This window comes from Amblyomma maculatum, chromosome 1 (genome assembly GCF_055883805.1).
Source record: "Amblyomma maculatum isolate TAMU_Amacu chromosome 1, ASM5588380v1, whole genome shotgun sequence".
Classification (NCBI taxonomy): Eukaryota; Metazoa; Arthropoda; class Arachnida; order Ixodida; family Ixodidae; genus Amblyomma; species Amblyomma maculatum.
The window spans coordinates 385053036-385075168 of record NC_139344.1 but is presented as its reverse complement, the minus strand read 5'-3'; the positions used below and the strand labels follow the sequence as shown (position 1 = coordinate 385075168).

Genomic DNA, 22133 nt, shown 5'->3' with positions numbered 1-22133 from the left:
GCGGGAATCGGCTTTGGGTCGATTTGGGTACGCGACTGCTTTCGGGTGTTTTTGACCGTGGCGGAAGCTTTTGAAAGGAGGCGGCAATCAATTCGTCCATATGCTGTGCGAGGTGAGTGGACGTTGAAACACCAAGGAAGTCACAGCTTTCGGAGCCTTCTCCTACGGCGTCTCTCATAGCCCGAGTTATTTTGGAACGTTAAGCCACATAAACCACACTACCTTCCACCTGTCTGATCTGAGCTCTGCCTGCACGCTATGCTATTTAGTCGTTGGAAGCCAGTCGACTCTTCCATGCATTTTCTTTTTTGTTTTTCTTTCAATACCAACAACATCTAGTTTGCGACGCATTGTGCTTGCGACGCCAGTCGGCTATAATATGGCTGCGTATCTGTCTGGATGGATTTGATGCAAGTGTTCTTTCTCGGCATGCGGTGGGCGTATTCGATTTTCCACTACCGTACGACCACCTGAAAGCTGTCGATTTTACTCTGACGAGAAACAGCGTCGTTATCACGTGACCACATTGGCAGGGGTGACTTGTGGGAACCCCTCCTCTCATCGCACCGATGTGCCGACGCCTTCTTGTAGGAAGTGTAGCCTAGCGGTTACCTTGGCGCAGTTATTTTGTAGCAACGGGGCACGTACGTTTGGCCTTTGACGTCGGTGAAAAACTGAAAAAAGACAATTTATTGCATTCACGAACGGAGAGCCACAGGCCTGAATGCGATGCATTATTGTCAGAGCTTAGCGGCGTTTGCTCGCTGTTGTTACTCGCGGCGAATTTCGCCCACAGTCGGAAGAGGCCAGACCACTGAGCTCAGGTGGAAGAGGGAGCAAGCGTTTGAAAAACATACTTCCAACAAGCATTGGTGGCTCGAGCGCATAAGAGAGGTTCGTTCCCGACGATTCCCAACTTGCGCGCTGAAAATTTTCTAAACGTGCACTCGTTGGCGCACTGCATTCGTTTTTACATTTCTCTCAAACTGCCACTGTTACTACAAAGCGTGAGTATGAACCAAACATGAACTTTCGAAACACGTCATTACAGTCGGGCAACTCACCGCAATGCCTATGTAGCTAGTCGCAGGAAAGCTCATCTGCGACGTTCCATTCACAGCGCGTTTCGATGCAGTCGAAACACAGGGCGTCAGTGTACTTTGCGTTGTCAAAGTCCAGGTTGTAAAGGTTAGCGGTACTCTTGTCTGCGACGTTCGGTATGTTGGGACGGGGCGCTAACCCTACCAATCTTTACTACCCATAAATTTTAAGGCCCCATTTTGAAGCAATGCCTTGTTCTAGCACCAGCATCCATGAGGCTTCCTCTTTGCAGGTGACGAACGCGCTTGTTCCCAATGGCCCGTACAAAGCAGACAGCCCGAAAAGCAACAGGAGGCAAGGCCCCACGTAAGGAGCTGGCAACAAAGGCTGCCCGCAAGGTCACCCCTTCGCCGGGGGGCGTCAAGAAGCCCCACCGTTACCGACCTGGTACCGTGGCTCTGCGTGAGATTCGCCGCTACCAGAAGTCTACCGAGTTGCTCATCCGCAAGCTCCCCTTTCAGCGCCTAGTACGCGAGATCGCCCAAGACTTCAAAACCGACCTCCGATTTCAAAGTGCCGCCGTCGGCGCCCTTCAAGTAAGACGCCATACATACTTCTAGAAATGAGAGCATAGTGTGTGGCCAGTACTCGAGAGAAAATTAAACCCCGTGGCTGAGCAAGAAAGAGCGTGAAAGCGCGCTTCACTTGAATCAGCCTGCAAGAAAAAATATCTGAGGTGGCACAGGAAGAACAAGAAACAATTGCATGAGTTCGATAGCGCATTTAATAATAATCAAATGAGGAAAATTGGGGTATAAATAACCAATCGTCCGGTACAGTAAACCAGGCTCACGAAGAAAAATTGCAGCCGTCAAGGCCAGGTTTACACCATCTACGACATGGGCGAAGTTTGATTCTTGTAGGTTTCTTAACATTTCAGCTTTGGAAGAGGCCTACTAGGAATTTAATTTAGTATTGCTGTGTGAATTGACGGTATGATTCTACAGTGACCTAAGGGCACATCAAATTACCCACCTGTTAGCACAGGGTCATAAGGTGCCGCTTAACTTGACAGGCCGCACGAGAGACATATCGACACCCGCTTCTTTCCAAAGAGCACGAACGTTTATTGCTGAACGTTTTTATTACAATTATATATTTCAGTTTAAAGAGCGCGTGGAGAACCTGCGTTGTGTGCCGCTGTCGGTAGTGTGTCTGGCTACCGACGGCGGTGAAAATTCAAGGCAGGATCGAATCCCGCCTAGAACGCTGAGAGATGGTCTCATCGAAATGAATTTGGTGATATGGGACATGCGGTGACCATTATTTCACATTACACGTTGGCATGCAGCACTGATCTTGCACCTGACTTGTTCTTGAACAACTTCGTCATGGACAGGCAGGTGCATCATCACATGGCAGGTGCATCATCATCATGGCTTTTGTTGGCTCTGGGTGAAGACCTTTTTAGCAGAATGGAGGTCCAGTAGACGCCAGGAACGTTTTAAGGAAGTAATTTTATGTCGCTTACGTATCCGACACACTCATCTCACTCACAATTTCTTACTAACAAAACGAGACAAGCCGCTTTGCGAAAATTGTGGTGATGAACTCACAGTTATTGCCTGTCCTGGACTAAAAGATCTAAGAAAAAAGCACTTTACATTGTTTTATACACCCCATGCTCCTTTTAGGTGAACAAGCACTAGTTGATTCTGCAGAGATTTTTAGGTTCCTCAATGATGCCAGCATCTTAAACAAACTGTAACAGTCAAGATATGACATTATCAATTCTTATCATCAGTTTTTAACCCTGTGTTTAGCGCAGCATAGCCTTAGTTGCTTTTGCGCCATAAAACCCAATATAACTAACTGACTAACTTGATTGCCGTCAGAGTGTAGTTTCTTATTCTTTATTATGGCGAAGAGACATGCCCGTGCCGCCCCTTCGTATTATGCACTAGTGGACACCACATATTGCTCCGAGTAAGATGGTATTCTTAACCGTGTGGCATGACTATTAGGACGACTGTGTTGACACTGAACTACAGGATTGGTGACTCTCTCTGATATGCATTTTTTGTGCACCTTGCAGGAAGCCAGTGAAGCATACCTAGTGAGCTTGTTTGAGGATACGAACTTGTGTGCTATCCACGCCAAGCGGGTCACTATTATGCCAAAGGACGTCCAGTTGGCAAGACGGATCCGTGGAGAGCGCGCCTAGTCGAGTCAATGCTTCAACCCGAGTTGTCCTGCGTACTCCTTTTTATTGAGTAAAAGGCCTCTCAACTCATCTTGAAACACTGTCATCATTTCGTTTTTATTTGCTTACCTCTGCCAAAATAATCATATGGATATCAAGTGTTGCATTTCCCTTGTACTGCGCAGCCTTGTTGCGCGACGAGGAGCTCGCCACTGCTCTCGTGCTCTCAAATGCAGAACCAAAGGAGGTAAGTGTTGGGCAAATGAGGCGCTACAGTGTTGTCTTTCCAATCATCTAACCTTTGCTCTCATCCTCCCAACGGCACAAGCATGGAAACGTACTTAACATCTGGAACGCATCCAGATTTACCACTCCTTACACCTGGGCCGGACTAGACTCTGATATGGTGTACCAACTCAGGTTCGAAGCTTCCTTGTTGAACAAGTAGAAGGCCACCCAGAGCCTGCTTGTTTGAGATGGTTGTCGGCGGGTCAAACTTAACACGATGTATTTATCGTCAAAAACGTAGAGCTCACACAGTTCTATGGCTTTGGCCGAGGAGGGGGGGGGGGGGGGGGGGGCGAGCACAGGTGTACTTGCGCACTAGACTGTATTACACAAGGATCCTTCGAATTTGAAACTTCCACTGTCAGGCGCAATGCATCTTCGTTTGGTTCTTAGTCATTCCACTTTATCCTCTTTTTCTGGCGCTTGATTTCCGTGCATAGCAGAGCCTCTGTAGAAACTTGTCGCATTTTGTGTTGGCTTCCTCATGCTCATATCTCTGTTGTTCAGTCCTCAGTATGTTGGTTTGATGTACAGTTGTCTAGAATAAAATGTAATATTTGATAAAACAATTTCATCTCTTTTGTTGCATGCATCCTTAAATGGGCGTATGCAGCTTGCCTGTGTGAATGCTCCAGTGAACCAATGAACTTCGACCACTGCACAGGGGAATCGAAGTAATTAACTGTTTACGATAGAGTCCCATTCATTTTTAATGGTGCCTGTGTATCACGCCGCTAGCGTAGATACCTTGAATGCAGCGGTACTTTCTTAAAACAGATCATAGAATTTCGCATAAATATAGCAATTCTTAAATAGCAGAAACGACTGAAATAAAGTGCACCAGATTCCATTGCATTTGAGACATTTGGAGATAATCCAGCGGACAACAAATCACACTGTGAGTGTGGCTTTTGATTCCTGCACGGGGCGACCCATGCTCGAGACTCGGTGTTTGGATCCAGACCGAACGCAAGGCACCGGTGTACTGTGCCATGTTGACCCGTTTAACGAATCCAGATGGTCTAAATAGTACAGCCCCCTGTACAACTCTCTTAACCAGTCACTTTGAGACGTGATTCATCTCATGACAGAGTTCATAGGCCATATGAAATTTCTCTTGAGGAGCACCTGACAACTAAACACTTCATTTGAGTAAACTTTTACATAGTTAAACTCAAGAGCTTTCGTGGTTGGCTTTTCAGAAGTTGTGCAAAGATATAAGTAGACTTTCGATATTATCAAGACCATTCATAATACCACAGTCGATAGCATTATAAATAGCACTATCGTTATTATCGGTAGTGCCATGAATATTATAAGTAGTACCATGAATATTGTAACTAAGAGTAATACTATAAATAGGGCTTTGAATTATGTTTCGTCTGGTGATATTGCCAAACATTTCCGATATCTGAATGCCGCGAAAAATAGATTGCTTTACTTAGGAACAGTTTTTCGGTCAGTGAAATAGTTCCACACTTAGGGCCACTATAGGCGGATGAATACCTTTTGCACCACTCCAATTATTTTACTAATTTTGTCTGTAAAATAAAATTAGCAGGTTGTACTTATACTTAAGCTCCGCCATTAAGGGTTAGACGCCTCCCGATCGAGCCACGACCACAGAATTGAGCACGAACGGTGATGCCTAAAACTTGCGTCCCAGTGCCTCCACTGAGGCTCCTCTTTCTCTCAACCTTCATTTCCCCCTTCCTGCCTTCCCTTACGGCGCGGTCCAGGCAAGTCCAGGCCACGGACAAGTGTGACAGATAATGCGCCTTCCTTCCATTGCTATCCTAGTGCGCGTTCAGCGGAACGCGCTGTTCGTTTTCGATGCAATGCAAGGAGGTGGAGGGGGCACTTCACCATTAATAACGCAACAGCGTTGCACACACGAAGGACGTTTTTCAGTTTTGTTCTTTCATTCATTGTAGATTTCGCGTTACACGGAACAAAGCCGACACCGGCTTTTCCTCGAAACGAGGCCCTCACACTCTCGCTTAAAAATTCAACATATTTCTTTCTACCCGTGCCGTTCGGCCTACTTGTAACAAATTCTTTTCTACTGCAACTGAACAGTGCGCCACCACAAAATTTAACGCATGTAAAATGTCCGTTGAAAGCGTTTTAGTGCATATCACAGCTAACCGCAAACGCGGATTTCGTAAATGTTTGCACGAATCCCCCCCCCCCCTCTCTCTCTCTCTCTGCGTGAATGCCTCGCCGGGGTGGAAACGAAGAGGCGTCGTGTGCTGTGCGATGTCAGCGCACGTTAAAGATCCCCAGGTGGTCGAAATTACTCCGTAGCCCTCCACTACGGCTCCTCTTTCCCTCTTTCCACTTTCACTCACATCTTCCTCCCTTCCCTTACGGCGCGGTTGCGGTGTCCACAGAAACCAAGTGAGACAGTTACCGCGCCTTTCCCTTCCTATAAATAAATCAGTTAAATCAGTGCAGTGGTGAGACGCTCGACTACTTACTGTACCAGAGTACCCGGGTTCGAACGGCGGCTGCGTTTCGGTGGAGGCGAAACGAAGAGGCGTCCGTGTGCTGTGCAATGTCAGCGCACGTTAAAGATCCCCAGGTGGTCGAAATTACTCCGCAGCCCTCCATTGCGGCTCCTCTTCCTCTCTATCAACTTTAACTCCCACCTTCCTCTCCCCTTACGACGTGGCTGAGGTGTCCACAGAAAACAAGTGAGTTACCACGCCTTTCCCTTCCTGTAAAGCTTTTTTTTTTCCAGCGGAGAAGGCAACGTGCGCATCAAGTGGCTTACCCAGTGGGACAATGCGCTTGTATAAAATTGCTCGGTGACGGCCTAAGTTTCCGCACGTCCTCACTGAGTGCTTCTGGGGACGCTCCACTATCTGTTTAGCTAAAACGCGTGAAGCAAGCATAAAATTGTAAATTATAAATTGTTGGAAAGGAAAGACGCTATATTCATCACACCGCCGCCGCGCCGTTAAGAAAAAGGAAGTCCGGAGTCGGTGAAAGTGGAAAGTGAACCCAACTGCCGGCGGCGGCTGCGTTTCGATGGCCGCAGTGGCGAAACGGAGCGGCGTCCGTGTGCTGTGCGATATCATTGAACATATGTTCAGATGCCCCGAGTTTAAACCACCGGTCAAATGGGGCCTTACGGACTACGAGGCATGGGAGATTGCGGTCTCAAGCTCGGAACCGGCTTCACAAAGTAGACTGGTCGACCGGGCTGAAGCGATCGCCGTCAGGCACGGCTTGCCGGCCACCACCCGTGACCAGGAGCCGGCCCAGCCCTTGTAACAAGTATTTCGCGGCTCCACCAAATAAAGTTTCAACTTTTCAAATGCTATTTACATGCTCTATTTACATATGACTCTAAAATTCATGGATATACAACAAAGCCGTGAGAACCACTCGGGAGGTTCTACTGCAGCTTTCTAGTTTGCCAAAAACCTCTCCACGCATCCCCAAAATAAATTCTGGCAGGCCGCGCATTTTTATCACAATGGTAACCCGCCGTTCTTGAGCGCCATATACACTGGAGGCTCATTACCATAATTAAATCAAAATGTGCCCATCATCACCTTCTACGCACAAGTACCGGATGCCATGCGGATCTAGCGGGAAATCTCATTAGTGTTCTTTGCAATACGTCCCTAATATATACTCCTTCCGAACAGTGTAAAAAAAAAAAAAAAACATGGTCTACTGTTTCTGGCTTCCTGCATATTAAACAGTGTGATCCCCAGGGTATAAATAATCCTTTTTCCAAACATGTTTTAACCGGCAAGGTTCCGTTGTGCAATTTGCGTCACTTGCATTTTTAACCCTTTTTAGCACATCTGCACCTGGGCCACTATTGTACAAGACTCTGTACAAAGGCACAGTGAACATAATGTCACACAATGCACGGTACCATTTCTTTCGTTTTACTGTTGACAAATAATCACTTGAAAACCACGCTGAAACGAGCCGAACACTTTCTACGACTTCTCTATAAAAGCTCCTAATCCCTGCGGAAAAATCTTCAGTTTAAACAACGTAATCCGGTAGCAGCTGCCTCAGTCTGACTTGGCGTATACGTTGCGTAAGAAAGGGTCAGTCATGTTTCTGAAAAACAAAAAAAAAAAAAAACGACTGACAAGCTGTCGTAAAGACAGATGGCCCAACCCTAGTCCACCATCTTTTTCTCGTCTGAACAAGTTGGTCCGGCTGCAGCGCTCTAATTCAGACACCCAAAAAAATACGGCGAAATTCCCGTGCAGCTTCTGAATATTTAACTGTGAACAGTGCGAAACCTGCATAACATACCAGAGCTTACTGATAAAGAACAGGTTGCAAACAGTGGCCCTGGTAAAAATAGGTTTGTCCCTCTCCACTTTTCAGCTTTGTCCTTTATCTCTTTAACCTGCCCTCTCCAATACTGTTCCCTGTCACGGTAAGCCATAAGCGGAACTCCTGGTACCATCGTCCAAAGCACACTGGCAAACCATTTAGGCGTAGACGGCCACCTTTAATGCCAAAATCCGAGGCATTTCAAACAGTTCACTTCACTACCGGTGACATGACTGAATTCGCGCACACACTTCACAGCTTGGCATATGCCCCCTCGTCATCGGTAAAAACAGCGATGTCGTCTGCATACGCTAAAAGCTTTACTTCGGCTGCTTGTGTATTGAATCCCTGAATGCTATTATTATTGAGTATATTCAAACAAAGGGTCTCTATATAGATGCAAATTAAAAGAGAGCTGAGGGGAGAGCCCTGCCGTACGGAACGCTGTACACTGACGGGGGCACTCGTCGTGCAGCTCCGGTATGCTAAAGCCACGCCCTGACGAACGACAGAACCGACATTCTAATGATCTAAAATGGCAAACAACAGTTCGTGAGCGACACAGTCAAATGCCTTTGCTAAGTCAATCTGGAGAAAGGCTACCCAACCATTACTGTTATCGCAGTATTCTAGTACACTGCGCGCTTTATGGATATTGGTGAAAATGGAGTGCCCTTCGATCCCACCCGTCTGATGAGGACCAACTATGTCTCTAATCACTGTCTGCAACCTTCGCTCCAGAATCTTCATAAAAGTTTCTACTCCACGTTTGTGTGCGCTGCTGGCCAGTATGCAGTAACTAGTGTTACCTCACTTATTTCATTTGTTTTCGGAATGAGCCAAGTGTGAGACCACTCATATGACGGCGGAAGAGCCTTTTCTTTGAAGGCTTCGTTAAAGATTATAGTTAGGACAGGGACTATTTCGAGTTTAAGTACCTTATAAAAAGTCACACTAGACCCGTCCGCTCCAGGGGATTTTCCGGGGTTTAAATATATCAATTGCGTGCTCCACTTCAGATTCAGTTATGCCCAGTTCTAATCTGTCTTTTGTTTCGTCGTCGAGACTCGGCAGCTCAGCCAGAAGCTCATCCTTAAATGTAATAACATCTTCCGGGTGCGATGCGAAGAGCGCCTGGTAGTGCTCGAAAAACGCTGTTTTGATATATGACATGATATGATAGAATAGGGAGGGGTATTATCAACAAACATCAATCATATCACTGCGGCACACCGGCGGGGGTGGTTTGTGGGGCTTAACGTTCCAAAGCAACTCAGGCTATGGGAGACGCCGTAGTGGAGGACTCCAGAAATTTCAACCACTTGGTGTTCTTTAACGTGCACTGACATCGTACACCACGCGAGGCTCCTGGCTAGGCGTTTGTAAACGCCACTCCTAGTCACAGACGACACAAATACAATATAGTATCACTGCAGGGGAGGCCGATTGTACCTCCAATTGCACTACTTGGTGAAAGTGGTGTGAGCAGGATGTCCAGCCCCTAGGCGTAGACCACGATTGTATAGTCACGTTTCGGGTTCGAAGGTGCCTTGCTGCGTTGGGTGTGTAAATGACATCTGGAAAATCTTGGTTTTATCGTGAGCCGATCGAACACGTCGTCAGTCAAGTCATCGTAAAGAACTCCACTATGTCCTGGTGGACACTGGTAGATGATTTCGCCGCCCTCTTCTATAGCCTGGTGATGCAGATGTCATACTTCCGCTACAAGTTGCTCATGGTCGCCGTCACTCAAGACCGATTGAGAACATGGCAATGTAAGTGTAAAACCACAGAACAAAGCCGATTTTGAGGAGCTTGTTCAGATATACTTAATATAGCAAGAAGTTCTGCTTTCACAGTACTCGCTTGGACACCTCAGCCGCACTGTTAGGGCCGAGAAGGAAGTAGTGAAAGAGAGTTAAGTACCATAGTGAAGGGATACGGAATAAATTCTCTCGCTTTTCTTCTTAAACATTGCACACATTACACATCCCTCAGGCTCACCACGTTTCCGAGGCTGCAGCACACCTACGCGGAAGACATCAATCACCTTGTGGGTAACCAGGTGTCATGACGGCCACGTGGAAGACACGCTGCAGCTGGCATTCGACATAATCGCAATTTATGCGTCGGGAGGGAACCGTAAATGCTCCCTCCCGAAATCACATGCTGGTTTCCAGGGCCAATCAGTGGGCATAAACGCAACTAGACTCCACCCATCCCCCAAAATTATTCGTGTGAGGACTTCGGATCACGGAAATGCAAACTATAGGCACAGTGGTCATATACGTAGTACATGCATATACAACAATCGAAAATGCACTGAAACTATCAACAGACTTATGGTCATAGTCAATCAGACCATCCGGCTAACCAGTCGGATTGCTATCAAACGAGGAGCCTGAAAAATAGTTCTATCTCGACTCGTCCAGGCCTTCGGGCTGAGTATGGTAGTCTTCGCACCAGCAACTGCAGCTAGCGGAGGAAATCAAGGTCGAAGGAATAATCCGGTGAGCCTACAAGGCGGCCCTTGGGCTCCCTCGCAGCACGTCCACGGAAAGTTTATTGGCCCTTTTGATTTCCAACACTCTCTCTGAGCTGTGTGAGGCACATATTGCTTACCAACTCGAACTGCTCACTCGCAGGAACGCGGGAAGTGCTTCCTATACAGACGAGCAGCTTCCAGATATGGACTGCCCGAAATGCAGTTGCACACGTCCGGAGACCACTCTTGATTAAACCACTGCATGGCTAAGAATATGCACCTCGCGCACCACGAATGCCGACGCATGTCGACAGCTCGCGCCCTACTTGCCAAAATACGGGTGACACGCCAACGCAGCATACGTGGACGTGGCGGAATATTGGCAAAACGGCTTTCGATCCGTTGGCGGTTTCTTCCGTCGAAGCCACCTGCTCCGAGACGGCGAAGGAAGCGGCAATAACATCAGCTATAGAAGCTTACGCCCGCTTACATTATATTCATCGAATACAAAAGAGACATTCGCAATTTCGCATGTGGTCCACATCTTGCAAAACACTCTCCTTCCCATTAGAGAAGCAAATTGATCTGAGTCCCGGCCCACACGTATAATCCGGCGAACGAGGCGGCTGACGCGCCATCCCGCCGTTTCATTGACGGGGCAGTGAGCGTGCCTTCCAACTTGCACTTTATCAGGAATTGGTTTTCATTTAATGACATCATCCACCATTTTAACTTGACAGGCGCTCATATCCACTTCCCCAGAATCCTTTAACGAAGGCGCAGGAAGTAACCCGGATCATGTAATATGACCAGTACAACAAATACTACGATAAATGTGGCCAAAGAACCATGTACGACGACATTCTCCGAAACTGCGCATATGATGCGCCCCGGCGAGTGGCCAGGCTAAGGACGTCACTGAGAGCGAAATGCTAGCGGCCGTCTCGTACATCTCCCCTTATGCCGGCTCTGAATGATCAAATCAAATCAAATCCACCACCTAAGACCATTGGCATCGTTGTGTTAATTTCTACTGCTACGAGTGGAACATTACATAGAGTAAGAGTTTCAGAATGAGGCAAGTTAGCTTGCGTGCCACAGGCTTTGAAGGCCTATGTAGACGCCGGCCCAATCAATGGCCTTCAACTATATGTTCGGGTGATAACTGGACCTTAGCGCATCCCAAACGTTTTTTGAGAAATTAGGCAAGAATTCAAGAGGAAGTTTATGGACTTTGCACGCCCAGATTATATGGTCGCATTTCTCGCCACAACAACTGCAGAACATCCATATCCTTCTTTATGATGTTTGATATTTAGGTTTTGGTTCCCCGTTGGCATCTAAGCTTTGTAGTTTTGTTCGTATGAGCTGCTGGTGTGTGGTCTGTGACTGGAAGTAACTGTACTTGTGGTCAAGCCAATCTGCTTACGCGGCTATCAAAAATCACCCTGTATGATTTTATAGCACTTTCACCTCCTCAATCAATATGCCTGTAAATCATACCCGAAAGCCGATAGCGAAACTGTTATTCACGGACTCAAAAACGGCATTACAATTTTGGAAAACTTCTTACGCCACACTGCCTATCAGTCCCTGGCACTAAACATTATGGAGCTCTTCACATCTGCCCAGCTGCAAGGCCATATGATAATGTTTCAATGGATCCCTGCCCATTGCGGGCTCCATGGGAATGAACAGGCCGATGTTGAAGCGAAAAGCGCACTCATCAATGGCCTCCAAACAGCTGTGCCTTTTTCAAGAGTTGACACGACGTGCCTTCTTACGAGTTGTATGAATAATGCTACAGCAGCTTACTGGGCCCAGCCAGAAGCCCGACACATTCGTCTAAGAAGGCTCGATAAAACATTAAAATTTTATGTTCCGCGTGATATTCCGCGTCATCAGGCATGCTTACTACATAGACTTCGTTTAAACGTGGCTTTCACGCACACGTACTTACATTTAATTGGACAGATGGACTCGCCGGAATGTTCAACTTGTGGCATCCCAGAGACTGTGGACCATATATTGTTAGTGTGCCCAGCGTATGCGCGCGAAAGAGGTGTACTAGCGGCTTCCTTGAAGCCTTTAGACAAGAGGCCTCTGTCGGAGGAACTGCTGCTGGGCGCTTGGCAGGACAAGGGGAAGGGTGTCCAGGCAGTGCGTGCTCTTAGTCGTTTTTTGTGCGCCAGCGGACTTGATTCGCGCTTGTAAAACAAGCTACAGTGTCTGTATATGTATTTCATATGCATTCTCCCACATCGTCACCCATCATGACCTTCTTTCTTCTCTCCTTCCCCTTCCCCAGTGCAGAGTAGCAGGCCAGATTTGAATTATTCCGGCCAACCTCTCTGCCTTTTCCTTTCAATAAATACATCTATCTATCTGCTATTCCGACTCCAGTGTCAGCGGCCTCCTTATCACTGACAGACAGATTTTCAAGATATAAGCTGTCTAATGTAAAACAAGGAATAGGAATCAAAATTTCCCGTCAGTGCATTTCTCAGTTTCGTTAGCTGATGCCTTCAAAATTTTGTACCTTACTGTGATACAGAATATTTAAGCAGAGTTGCCCATCTGTGACTTTCCACTGAACGAGAAAGAGGAAGCAGAAGATTTTTTACAGCAAGCGATATCCTACATCATCCTCCCGTCTATCAAAGAAGGAGGTACTTTTAATCACCCCATACGAGAGTAGTAGTAATAATAATAATAATAATAATAATAATAATAATAATAATAATAATAATAATAATAATAATAATAATAATAATAATAATAATAATAATAATAATAATAATAACTGGTTCACAAGAAGGGAAATCGCAGTATTTGTCACACTTGCTATGTGGAAACCTGAACCGCGCCGTAAGGGAAGGGATGAAGGTGGGATACGAGAGTAGCGTTTAAAATTTAGAGGGAATCAGCTGAAAAAAGTATAAAATTCAGTGTCAATCAGCAGATGTGCTGAATCTTACTCCTCATTTTATATTACCTTATGTCATACGTCATATGTTATGTCATATAGTGCAGAAAGTCGTCAGTTGGACAGTATTCTTTATCACGTAGTGACGACTACAAGAGCTCCGTACTGAATATTGAGGGCAGCAGATAATTTTTACAGCAGTCAGTATCTACATCACCCTCCCGTCTGTCAAAAAGGACGAATCTATTTAATCACCCCATATGACCGTAGCGTTTAACATTTTGAGGACGTCAGCTGAACAAAATATAAGAGAGAGAGAGAGAGTCAACTTTAATTATTTAACGGAATAGCGTGGGTGGTTTCCTCAGTACAGGATACCATTGGCCTGGGCTGTCTCCCGGGCCCTGGTGAGCAGGCTGCGCTGCTCAGAGAGACCCGTGTGAGCCAGCTCTGCCTCCCACTCTGCTTGGCTGAGCGCTTGAGCTTTATATTTTTCTAATTGCTCTTTGCAGTTCCACATCATGTGAAGGATGTCCGAGACTTCACCGTATGCAGTGCATGTGTTATTTTTGTATTTTTCGGGCCAGATTTTGTGGTACTTTGCTAGGTTTGGGAATGTCCTAGCCTGTATGTTCCTCCAGGTTACTGCCTCCTGTCTGCTGAGGTGTTTGTGCGGTTCTACGTATCTCTTTACTTTCTAATTTGAAGTATTGTATTAGTTCCCCGTATATGAGAAGGGTTGAAGGCTCTGGGGCAGCTTACGCAGGTGCCCGGAAAGTATGCCCTCGGGCTGTCCTGTCGGCAGCCTCGTTGCCGTCAATTCCCTCGTGTGCCGGTATCCACATGATTGTATGTTTCATGTTGCCCGTCTTTTTCTCCTGCTCCATTATTCGGTATGTCTGTTTGCATACGCGCCCCAGGAGGAAGTCACGACAGGCCTTTTGGGAATCGCTCAGTATTAAGTGTTTTCTACCTTGGCTGCTGGCGTGTTTAACAGCAAGAGCGATTGCAACTTCCTCTGCATCTTCTATGTAGTTATTGGCCTTGATCGATGAGCTGGTCACCTCTCTTCCGGTGTGATCAACTGTGGTGGCTACCGCCGCTTTTCTTCCCAGATATGGACTGGCGTCTACATAGAGTATGTCGCTATTCTTTCTGACGACGTTGTTTTGTATGTGGCGACTTCCCGCTTTTCGTCTTTCGCTGTTGTGTAGGGGGTCCATGCTTTTGGGGAATTTGAAGGACCTGGTATTCAGCTCTGCTTTCGGGAGTGAGTGTTTCTCTTAGGGGGTTAGTTTTCTCGTCGATGGGTCTTCCTATGGTGTTCGTAGGTGTCTACCAGTCTGACTTTGTTCTAGTCTGCGTTCTTGGCAGACCAGGATTGCTTCTTTGTGTTCTTCGTAGATGGCCGAGATGCCCATTGCCATAACAGCCTCATTGGATGCATGACTTGGTAATCTGAGTGCTAGTTTAGAAGCTTTCCGAAACTGCGCATCATTTTTCTGTGATTCCGTTCTGGTGACGTTGTGGTACGGGAGGCTATAGGTCCAGCGGGGGACTATCATCGCCGTTGCTATTCTGATCGCGTCCTTCTCCTTTAACCCTCCGTTCCTGTTTGCTATTCCTCGAATCATGCCGCAGACCTGACTGGTTGCCCGAGTTAGTAGCTTGATTGTGTGCGTTCTTTTCCCGTGGCTCTGTAACCACATACCTAGTATCCTCAGGGTTTTTACTTCTCTGATTTCTTGGTTTGGAAGTCGGATTTGAATCGGCTCTGCCTTGAAGTTTTTCTTGTGAATTCTAATGAACTCGATTTTTTCAGCGGCGCATTGCATGCCGTTTCTTCTTGCAATTTTTCCAATGCCATCCAGGGCTCTTTCCAATCTGTCTTCCTTTTCTCCCGCTGATCCTGTCGTCATCCACACCGTAATGCCGTCGGCGTAGAGTGCGTGACAAATTCCAGGTATGCTTTCCAATTTACTCGCTATCGGCACCATGGCCAGATTAAAGAGAAGGGGCGAGATGATATATCTCTGCGGGGTTCCTTTCCCAGCAGTTTCTTTTTCGTTGCGGAGTGGACCAACACGAACCTCAACTTTGGGAGTGACCACTTCATAAGCGAGACACTGGTGAACGCAGGGAAGGCTGCACAGTGCACTAAGGAAATCCAAAGTAACGTACTGGCATGAGTTCAGGAAAGACCTGGAAGAACAAATTGCAGAAAACCTAACCCAATGGACAGATCAGATTCGAGCAAAACATAAAAAAAAAACACTAAAAAAAATATGAAGCTCACTGTCAAAAAACAGATATGTTGGTTCTTACTCCGTATTTTATATTAGCTTATTTTATATGGAGCAAAAAGTTGTCAGTTGGACAGTATACTTAATCACGTACTGATGAACACAAAAGCCGCGTACCGAAAATTGACGAGTCGCGCATCACAAACAACAAATAAAACACACATTACGAGGTAGACAGAAATTAAGAACGCAACGCAGGAGCTCACTGCAGGTTACGACCAATATGATTTGTTGGATGGGCTGCCACCAACTCCAAAAGGGTAGAACCTAAAGTTATTATCCCCATGCCAATATATTTCATACAAATCCTTGAGCACCATGCGAGGTAATCAATTTATTACCAAAAGTGGGCAGACAATTGCGTTTCCCACAATACAAAAAAGTAAAGAAAGCAGGGAAAGCAATCGTAATTGCGTCGAAGATTCACAGCTATTTACACGTTTTCTGTTCGTTAATGGTACATTACCAACCATTGCAAATTGTGACGCCATTCCTGCAAATAAATTAGATATCAATGTGCATTCTGTTTGCTTTATTTTCGGTTAATTTCAATATCCTTTGACCCGCCGGTGCGGTGCATGTGGTTACGGCGCTCGACTACTGTTCCCAAGGATGGGGGATCAAATCCCGGTCTCAGCGGCCGCTTTTCGACGGAGGCGAAAAGCAAGGCGCCCGTGTGCTGTGCGTTGTCAGTGCCCGTTAAAGAACACCAGGGGGTCGAAATTTCCGGAGTACTCCACTACGGCGTCTCTCATAGCCTGAGTCGCTTTGGGACGTTAAACCCCAGAAACCAACCAACCAACCAATTTTCTTTGACGCATTACGTAACGCAGGGCACACCATCAAGGAAAATAATAAGGCCAACGTTCCACGCAGTCAGACAAATATGCTTCTGTTGGCTCTTTTTTGTGTGAATTAAAGAGTAAACGCGAGAATTATTTCCTAAATATATCCCTCCATAACCAGCTTTAGCAGATACTCGTAAAGGTACTTTGTCGACTACAGATTAAGTTTGTCCCTTAGAAAACTTTCAATGCTTTATTTTGAAAAAAGGAAAACGCCAGATGGTGGATACCAAAGATTGAAACAATACGGCCGCGAGCCATTGAAATCTTCATTTATTCTTTTCAAGAGCCGCCAGTACGCGTTTTTATCACCGTGATTATAGCGCACCGAACGATCTCCTTCATGTTGTTGCAAGAAGCGTCTTTTTCACCTTCTTTGTAGCCCCAGGGGCGCCGACATATTTTCCGTGTGACCGCAGCGAAGCACAACTATTCGCGTCTCGTTTCATACATTTCAAGGTTTCTTTGGCCGCTTATCTAGATGGTTCAGCGCAGACTTTAAATTGAGCGCTGTCGAATTCGAAGGGCATTCATAGTGCGACATCCGCCGAGCACCCTTGTTATCTCCTCAGCCGAATCGCTTAGTTCTTTAGCGGACCTAACTAAGCCCAATAAAACGTGTATTCTTGTGAAATCCACGTGCCCGTGATCGTGCTTAAGGCCTGGTCACTAGAACATGACAATACTTCTGACGGCTTTTCAGTCATGAACAATTGGTAACCTGGCTGTCCTCCCAAATATGTGGGTCGGCTTGTTTGATGGATATATATTGGCAATATAGCACGAATATGTTATAGGGAAATATTGATATATGAGCGAAAGTTACATTAAAATAAAATTCCCTCCCCTAAAAAAAATATGATTGTAAGATATGTCAGTCTCGTTATGGTATCCCCAATTATGTTTTCTCCAGGTACAAATGATATAATTTGTTTGGTCATTTATCCACAAAAGCTGCTCTAATACTTCCGTAGAGGTGCCTCCAATATCGCAAGAAACAAAGCGTGAACTACCAATAAATGACTTTCTCAAAATAATGCCCGAATGGCGCTCATTTTTTGAGCTTCTCATTAGAGAGAGAGAAATTGATTTAATGAAATGAAAGAGAGAGAGGTCGGCTATGGGTAAATACCCTGGCCTGTATCTCCACACAGTGGAAGGAATTTTCTTGTAACCGATAATATCCAAAGGTGATTTTCAACCGTACAAGATAAATATGCAAGAAGATTTTCGAACAAACTATTTTCATTTTAAATGGGGATCCCTATACGTTCTGATAAAGCACAGCAAGAATCGTGTCTGCGTTTGGCATCCTGGTCAAAAAGGTCTCTTTTTCCCGTTTAAATTCTGGACTCTTGATGCTCTAACGACCAAATAAATAAGAACAGTATTCAAAGAGAATGTCAGCAGAACAATTCAAAGAAGATCATCTGGTTTGATGAAACATTGTGCCTGTTTCCTTTCGTCGCAATGCGGACGTGATTAAAAGCCAAACTCAAATTTCTGTTTGAAGAGAAAAAAAGCAATGCCTTTTTTGTCGTGAATGATCTTCGTCGCGTCCATAACTCAACTTGCACACTAAACACGAAACTTAACGGAGACTGTTTCTAGATAACTGTTCAACAAGTAATCGCTACGTGGTGCCCAAATATACTTATCAAAGAAACGCATATTCTCCTTTAAACCAAAGTACAAATTTTTGTGCCCTTACAGAATAAGCCACGTGTGAACGGCAGGTGTTCATGTGGTTCTGAATGAGGGCTTATCGGGACCTCTTGGATTAAGGTTTCAAGTGAGGACATATTGGTTACCTATCTAGCTAGCCATAACTATCCCCATTCAATTTCGTTGTTTTCCTTCTGTCTAGTATTTCTGTGCCTTTGTTTTCTGTGTGTCTTGAAAGCTCTCTATTGTTCAAGGTGCAAAGAACCTTCAATTGTGAGTTGGTTTATATGATTTAATGCCCCGAAGAGGCTGAGGCTATGAGAGATGCCGTGGTGGAGGGCTCCGGGTATTTCGACCCCCTGGGGTTTTTTAACGTGCACTGACATCGCAGCAAGCCAGCAAAGCGTACCTCCATAAGAAACTGCCAAGCGGCTGTAAACATCATGAGAAGTCACGCTTCCGGCAGACACCTCCCGCCATAGTATTTTGTAGATCCCAGCCCAGGAAGGTATAGAGGGCAATGAAGGAGGCTGACATTTATCTAGATGTCATACAGTCCGAGTACTGTTACCATCCACCTCAGAAACTTCGTCTCTACTAGCATACGGTGAAATTATATAATACCGCCGAATTATAGTCGCACAAAATACGCAGCTCTCAGAAAGGCCTCACTCGTCAGGAAGCCACACTATGGCAAAACATGCAAGCCCGCACACTACCAATTGATTGATTTATAGGGAGGCGCACTACTAAACCTAGCTCGACACAATAAGGTTTGGCCCGCTCAATGTTCCACCATTGCATGTCCGGCCGTATTCGACAATGGTTTGCTGGATTTGAGTGAATCACCCGAATAATTACTTTATATAAATAAAGTTGATTATTTCTATCTCTCTAACATCGGACTACCCTTTAATAAAACTCATATTGTCTGTTCTATAAACCCTACTTTTGATATTCTATTTGCTCTAACTTCTGCAACCCCCAAACCAAATATCCTAGCTCCACGCTCTCACCAAGTTTACGTTTCGATACATTATCCTGTTCTTTTTTTTTTTTTTTTTTGCCAAATAAATGGCATCTCTCTCTCTCTCTCACACACACACACTCTCCGAATGGAACTCAGGGAAGATATGTCTGAAATACCACCCGCAATGACGCATTTCAGACTTATCTCTTCGTCTCACGTTGCGAACGGCGCATACTTGGCGACTGATGTCTTACAAAACGCAACTTAAACGAACCTTGCTCTCTTCCCGTGAGTGAATTACTCGCTTTCACGACTGGTTTGTTCCAGACTCAATTAAATACATGTGTGCCGTCGCAACCTGATGCTTGCTCAGCGCCAATATCGCATTCTGCAAACCTCCGCTGCGATGCGACGAACGTGCCGACCGCTGTTTACGCAACACTTTTCCAATCAACTTCAAGCGCCCTAAAAAATGGTGGTACTTACATTAGAGATACCGCTATTAAGAGGATTAAATTGGCTGACGACCGATCTTAATGGCTGTGCAATCGAAATGGTTGCCGCCAATGTGCGGATTTCTGCAGTGACGTACTTTCACGAGTGCAGTGGAATCTCTCTATAAATGGCGCTTTTCATAAAATCGGGCAAAGCACACGCTGCCGCTGGCAGATATACAACGAGAGCATCCTATTACTATTACATTTTTGTAGAACTAGTAATGCTGACTTGCGTCGAGCGCATTCATGGCACCATCCTTCAAGGGACGTTTACGAAGTTTCATCCAATGCTATGAATAAATTATGAATACCTGTCCCTTTCTGGCTAAGTTGACGCCTTTCTTCCGACACCGAAAACAGCTTTCGTTATTGAAGAAATGCGGTTGAAGCATCTTCCTGTCACGCCGTCAAACCTCGCTGCTTTTACAGCAAAAGGCACTCTGTCATGACTGTTTCGAATTGTATCGCGGCTTAGCAACTTTGACATACGGTCGCCAAAACAAAAACAGCATTAATGTAGCGATGCCCCGCCGCGGTGTCGCACTGGTTAAGGTGCCCGACAACTGTGCCTGAGCACTCGGGTTCGACCCCGACCTCGGCGGCTGCGTTTCGATGGAGGCAAAACGAAGAGGCGTCCGTGTGCTGTGCGATGTCAGCGCACGTTAAAGATTCCCAGGTGGTCGAAGTTACTCCGTAGCCCTTTACTAGGGCTCCTCTCTCTCTTTCCCCTTTATGTCCCACCACCTTCGCTTCGATCCTTAGGTGGTCGAAATTTCCGGAGTCCTTCACTACGGTGTCACTCATAGCCCGATTCGCTTTGGGACGTTAAACCCCACAAACCAAACTAAACCTTACGGAAAGATTCAAGCATCTACTGAACAAGTGTGGCCGATACTGCGCCTTATCTTTCCTTCTGAACAAATTAATATTGATAATATTGCCGATGCAACGGTTTTTGCTAGCCAAATCTATGGTTGAGGGAGGGTGTGAGGACTTCGACAACTGTCGGTAATTTTTTGGTATGTCCTCCCGTACAAAAGTTTCAGTTTCTATGAGAAAATACTCCTTGTCGTATAATCCCGACATGTATTAATAAAAAGCAACTTTTTTTTTAACTTGGCTTCCATGTACCTATAAGAAACACCAGTGTGCAGTACGGAAAGAAGGGTGACACACAGAACATTTGATTTAAATTGAAACACTTCCTGACTTTTCCTGCCTTATTCAAGACAAAGATTCCGCGTTCATTAACGCTCCCTGCGCTATTGAATTTATAAACCAACAAGAAGGAAGACAAAAAGGACAAATGCTTATCGTAGCAAATACAAAAACTTCTGAGTATAGCTGCGAGCGCTTAACTCGCAATGCTCAACAGACCAGTTCAGCACATTACATGGTTAGTCGTTGACGTAGTCGTTGACGTAGCAGTCGTTGACGTAACGAATGATCCCGTGATCCGAGTGCCCGGCCTCGTATATAGGCAAAACGAAAAATCTCCGTCGGCGGATTTTACGGCAACAAAAATGACGTCCGGCAATCCGCCTTTTGCGCGAGTTTTCTGCGCATGCGCGAAGTCGTAGCGGCGACCGATGGAAACACATTGAGCGGCGTCGACGGCGTTTCTCGGCGCCGCCAGTGCACGGGGGCTGGCGGCACCGGGCGGCACGGTGGCCGTCACAGGCTTGGCAAAGCGATGCCAACCACATCTGCCGCGTACGGTTGCCACTCTCTAAGCGCGCCAAGATGCAAGACGCGGTTTCTCAGGTTTCCTTCGCCGAGCCGCGGCCAACAACGACGTGAAGCTACAATTAGGACCACCAAGCGTCAAGATGTGAATGGCCGACCTTAGCTACCTACTGCGTACTCTCGACTGTGCGAAAAACACTTCGTTACAGGTATGTATGCATCTAAAGGAAATGTGCATAATGAAAAGTATCTGCCGGAGTTTGCACCAAGCCTGTAACCCACCAGTGATAGCCGCAATAAGCATTTGTCCGGCGCTTCTGATGGCGATGTATTTTGTCGTTTGTTTTCTTTATGTGCGAAGGGGCCGGGTAGCGCAGATATCACAGGTGGCTGTGTGCGCTAGACCGTAATATTTAGCATGTTTTATCGGGACCGCCGCCTGACTAAAAAGAAAAGAAAAATTGGGCGTTTGTTGTGATGCACCGCCGTTCGCGAGCCGAGTGGTTGAGCTGGTCATGAGGCTCGCGAACGGCAGTGCATTAAAACGCCGCATTTTTTTTTATTGTTTGGCAGTCACGATAAAACATGCTAAATATTACGGCCTAGCGCACAGAGCCGCCTGTGATATCTAAGCTACCTAGCCCTTTCGCACATAAAGAAAAGAAAGGACAAAATACATCGCCGTCAGGCCCCGGCGCAACTAAAGCAATCACGCACCGAAAAAATCCTCATTGCAGCTATCCCTGGTGCGCTACAGCCTGGGTGAAAACTCCAGCAGGTACCTTTCATCATGCATATTTCGTTCAGATGCATACATACCTGTAGTATCTGTGTTTTTGCCGCTCGGAGCATATGAGGCCCTTGACACTCTTGCACAACGCACAGTATTTTTTTTTTAATTAAAGGCTTG

At 46.0% G+C, this 22133-nt stretch overlaps 1 protein-coding gene and 1 long non-coding RNA gene across 2 annotated transcripts in view; one reads left to right on the top strand and one right to left on the bottom strand.

Annotated features, from left to right (window-relative positions):
- The window catches only part of LOC146208424 (uncharacterized), a 418971-nt gene that overhangs the window by 128347 nt on the left and 268491 nt on the right, over positions 1 to 22133 (bottom strand). The gene's annotated exons all lie outside the window — the stretch shown is intronic.
- On the top strand, positions 1347 to 3265 carry LOC146208425 (histone H3.3A-like). The gene is made up of 2 exons (XM_084587270.1): positions 1347 to 1637; positions 3137 to 3265. Exons 1-2 carry the CDS (start codon positions 1356 to 1358, stop codon positions 3263 to 3265), a joined length of 411 nt encoding a protein of 136 aa, XP_084443396.1. The 5' UTR covers positions 1347 to 1355.

What these genes read in the sequence shown, in the direction of transcription:
- LOC146208425 (XM_084587270.1), top strand. Translation starts at nt 1,356, where the DNA reads ATGGCCCGTACAAAGCAGACAGCCCGAAAAGCAACAGGAGGCAAGGCC. An exon ending in CCGCCGTCGGCGCCCTTCAA is followed by an intron (nt 1,638 to 3,136) that starts GTAAGACGCCAT and finishes TGCACCTTGCAG; the next exon opens with GAAGCCAGTGAAGCATACCT.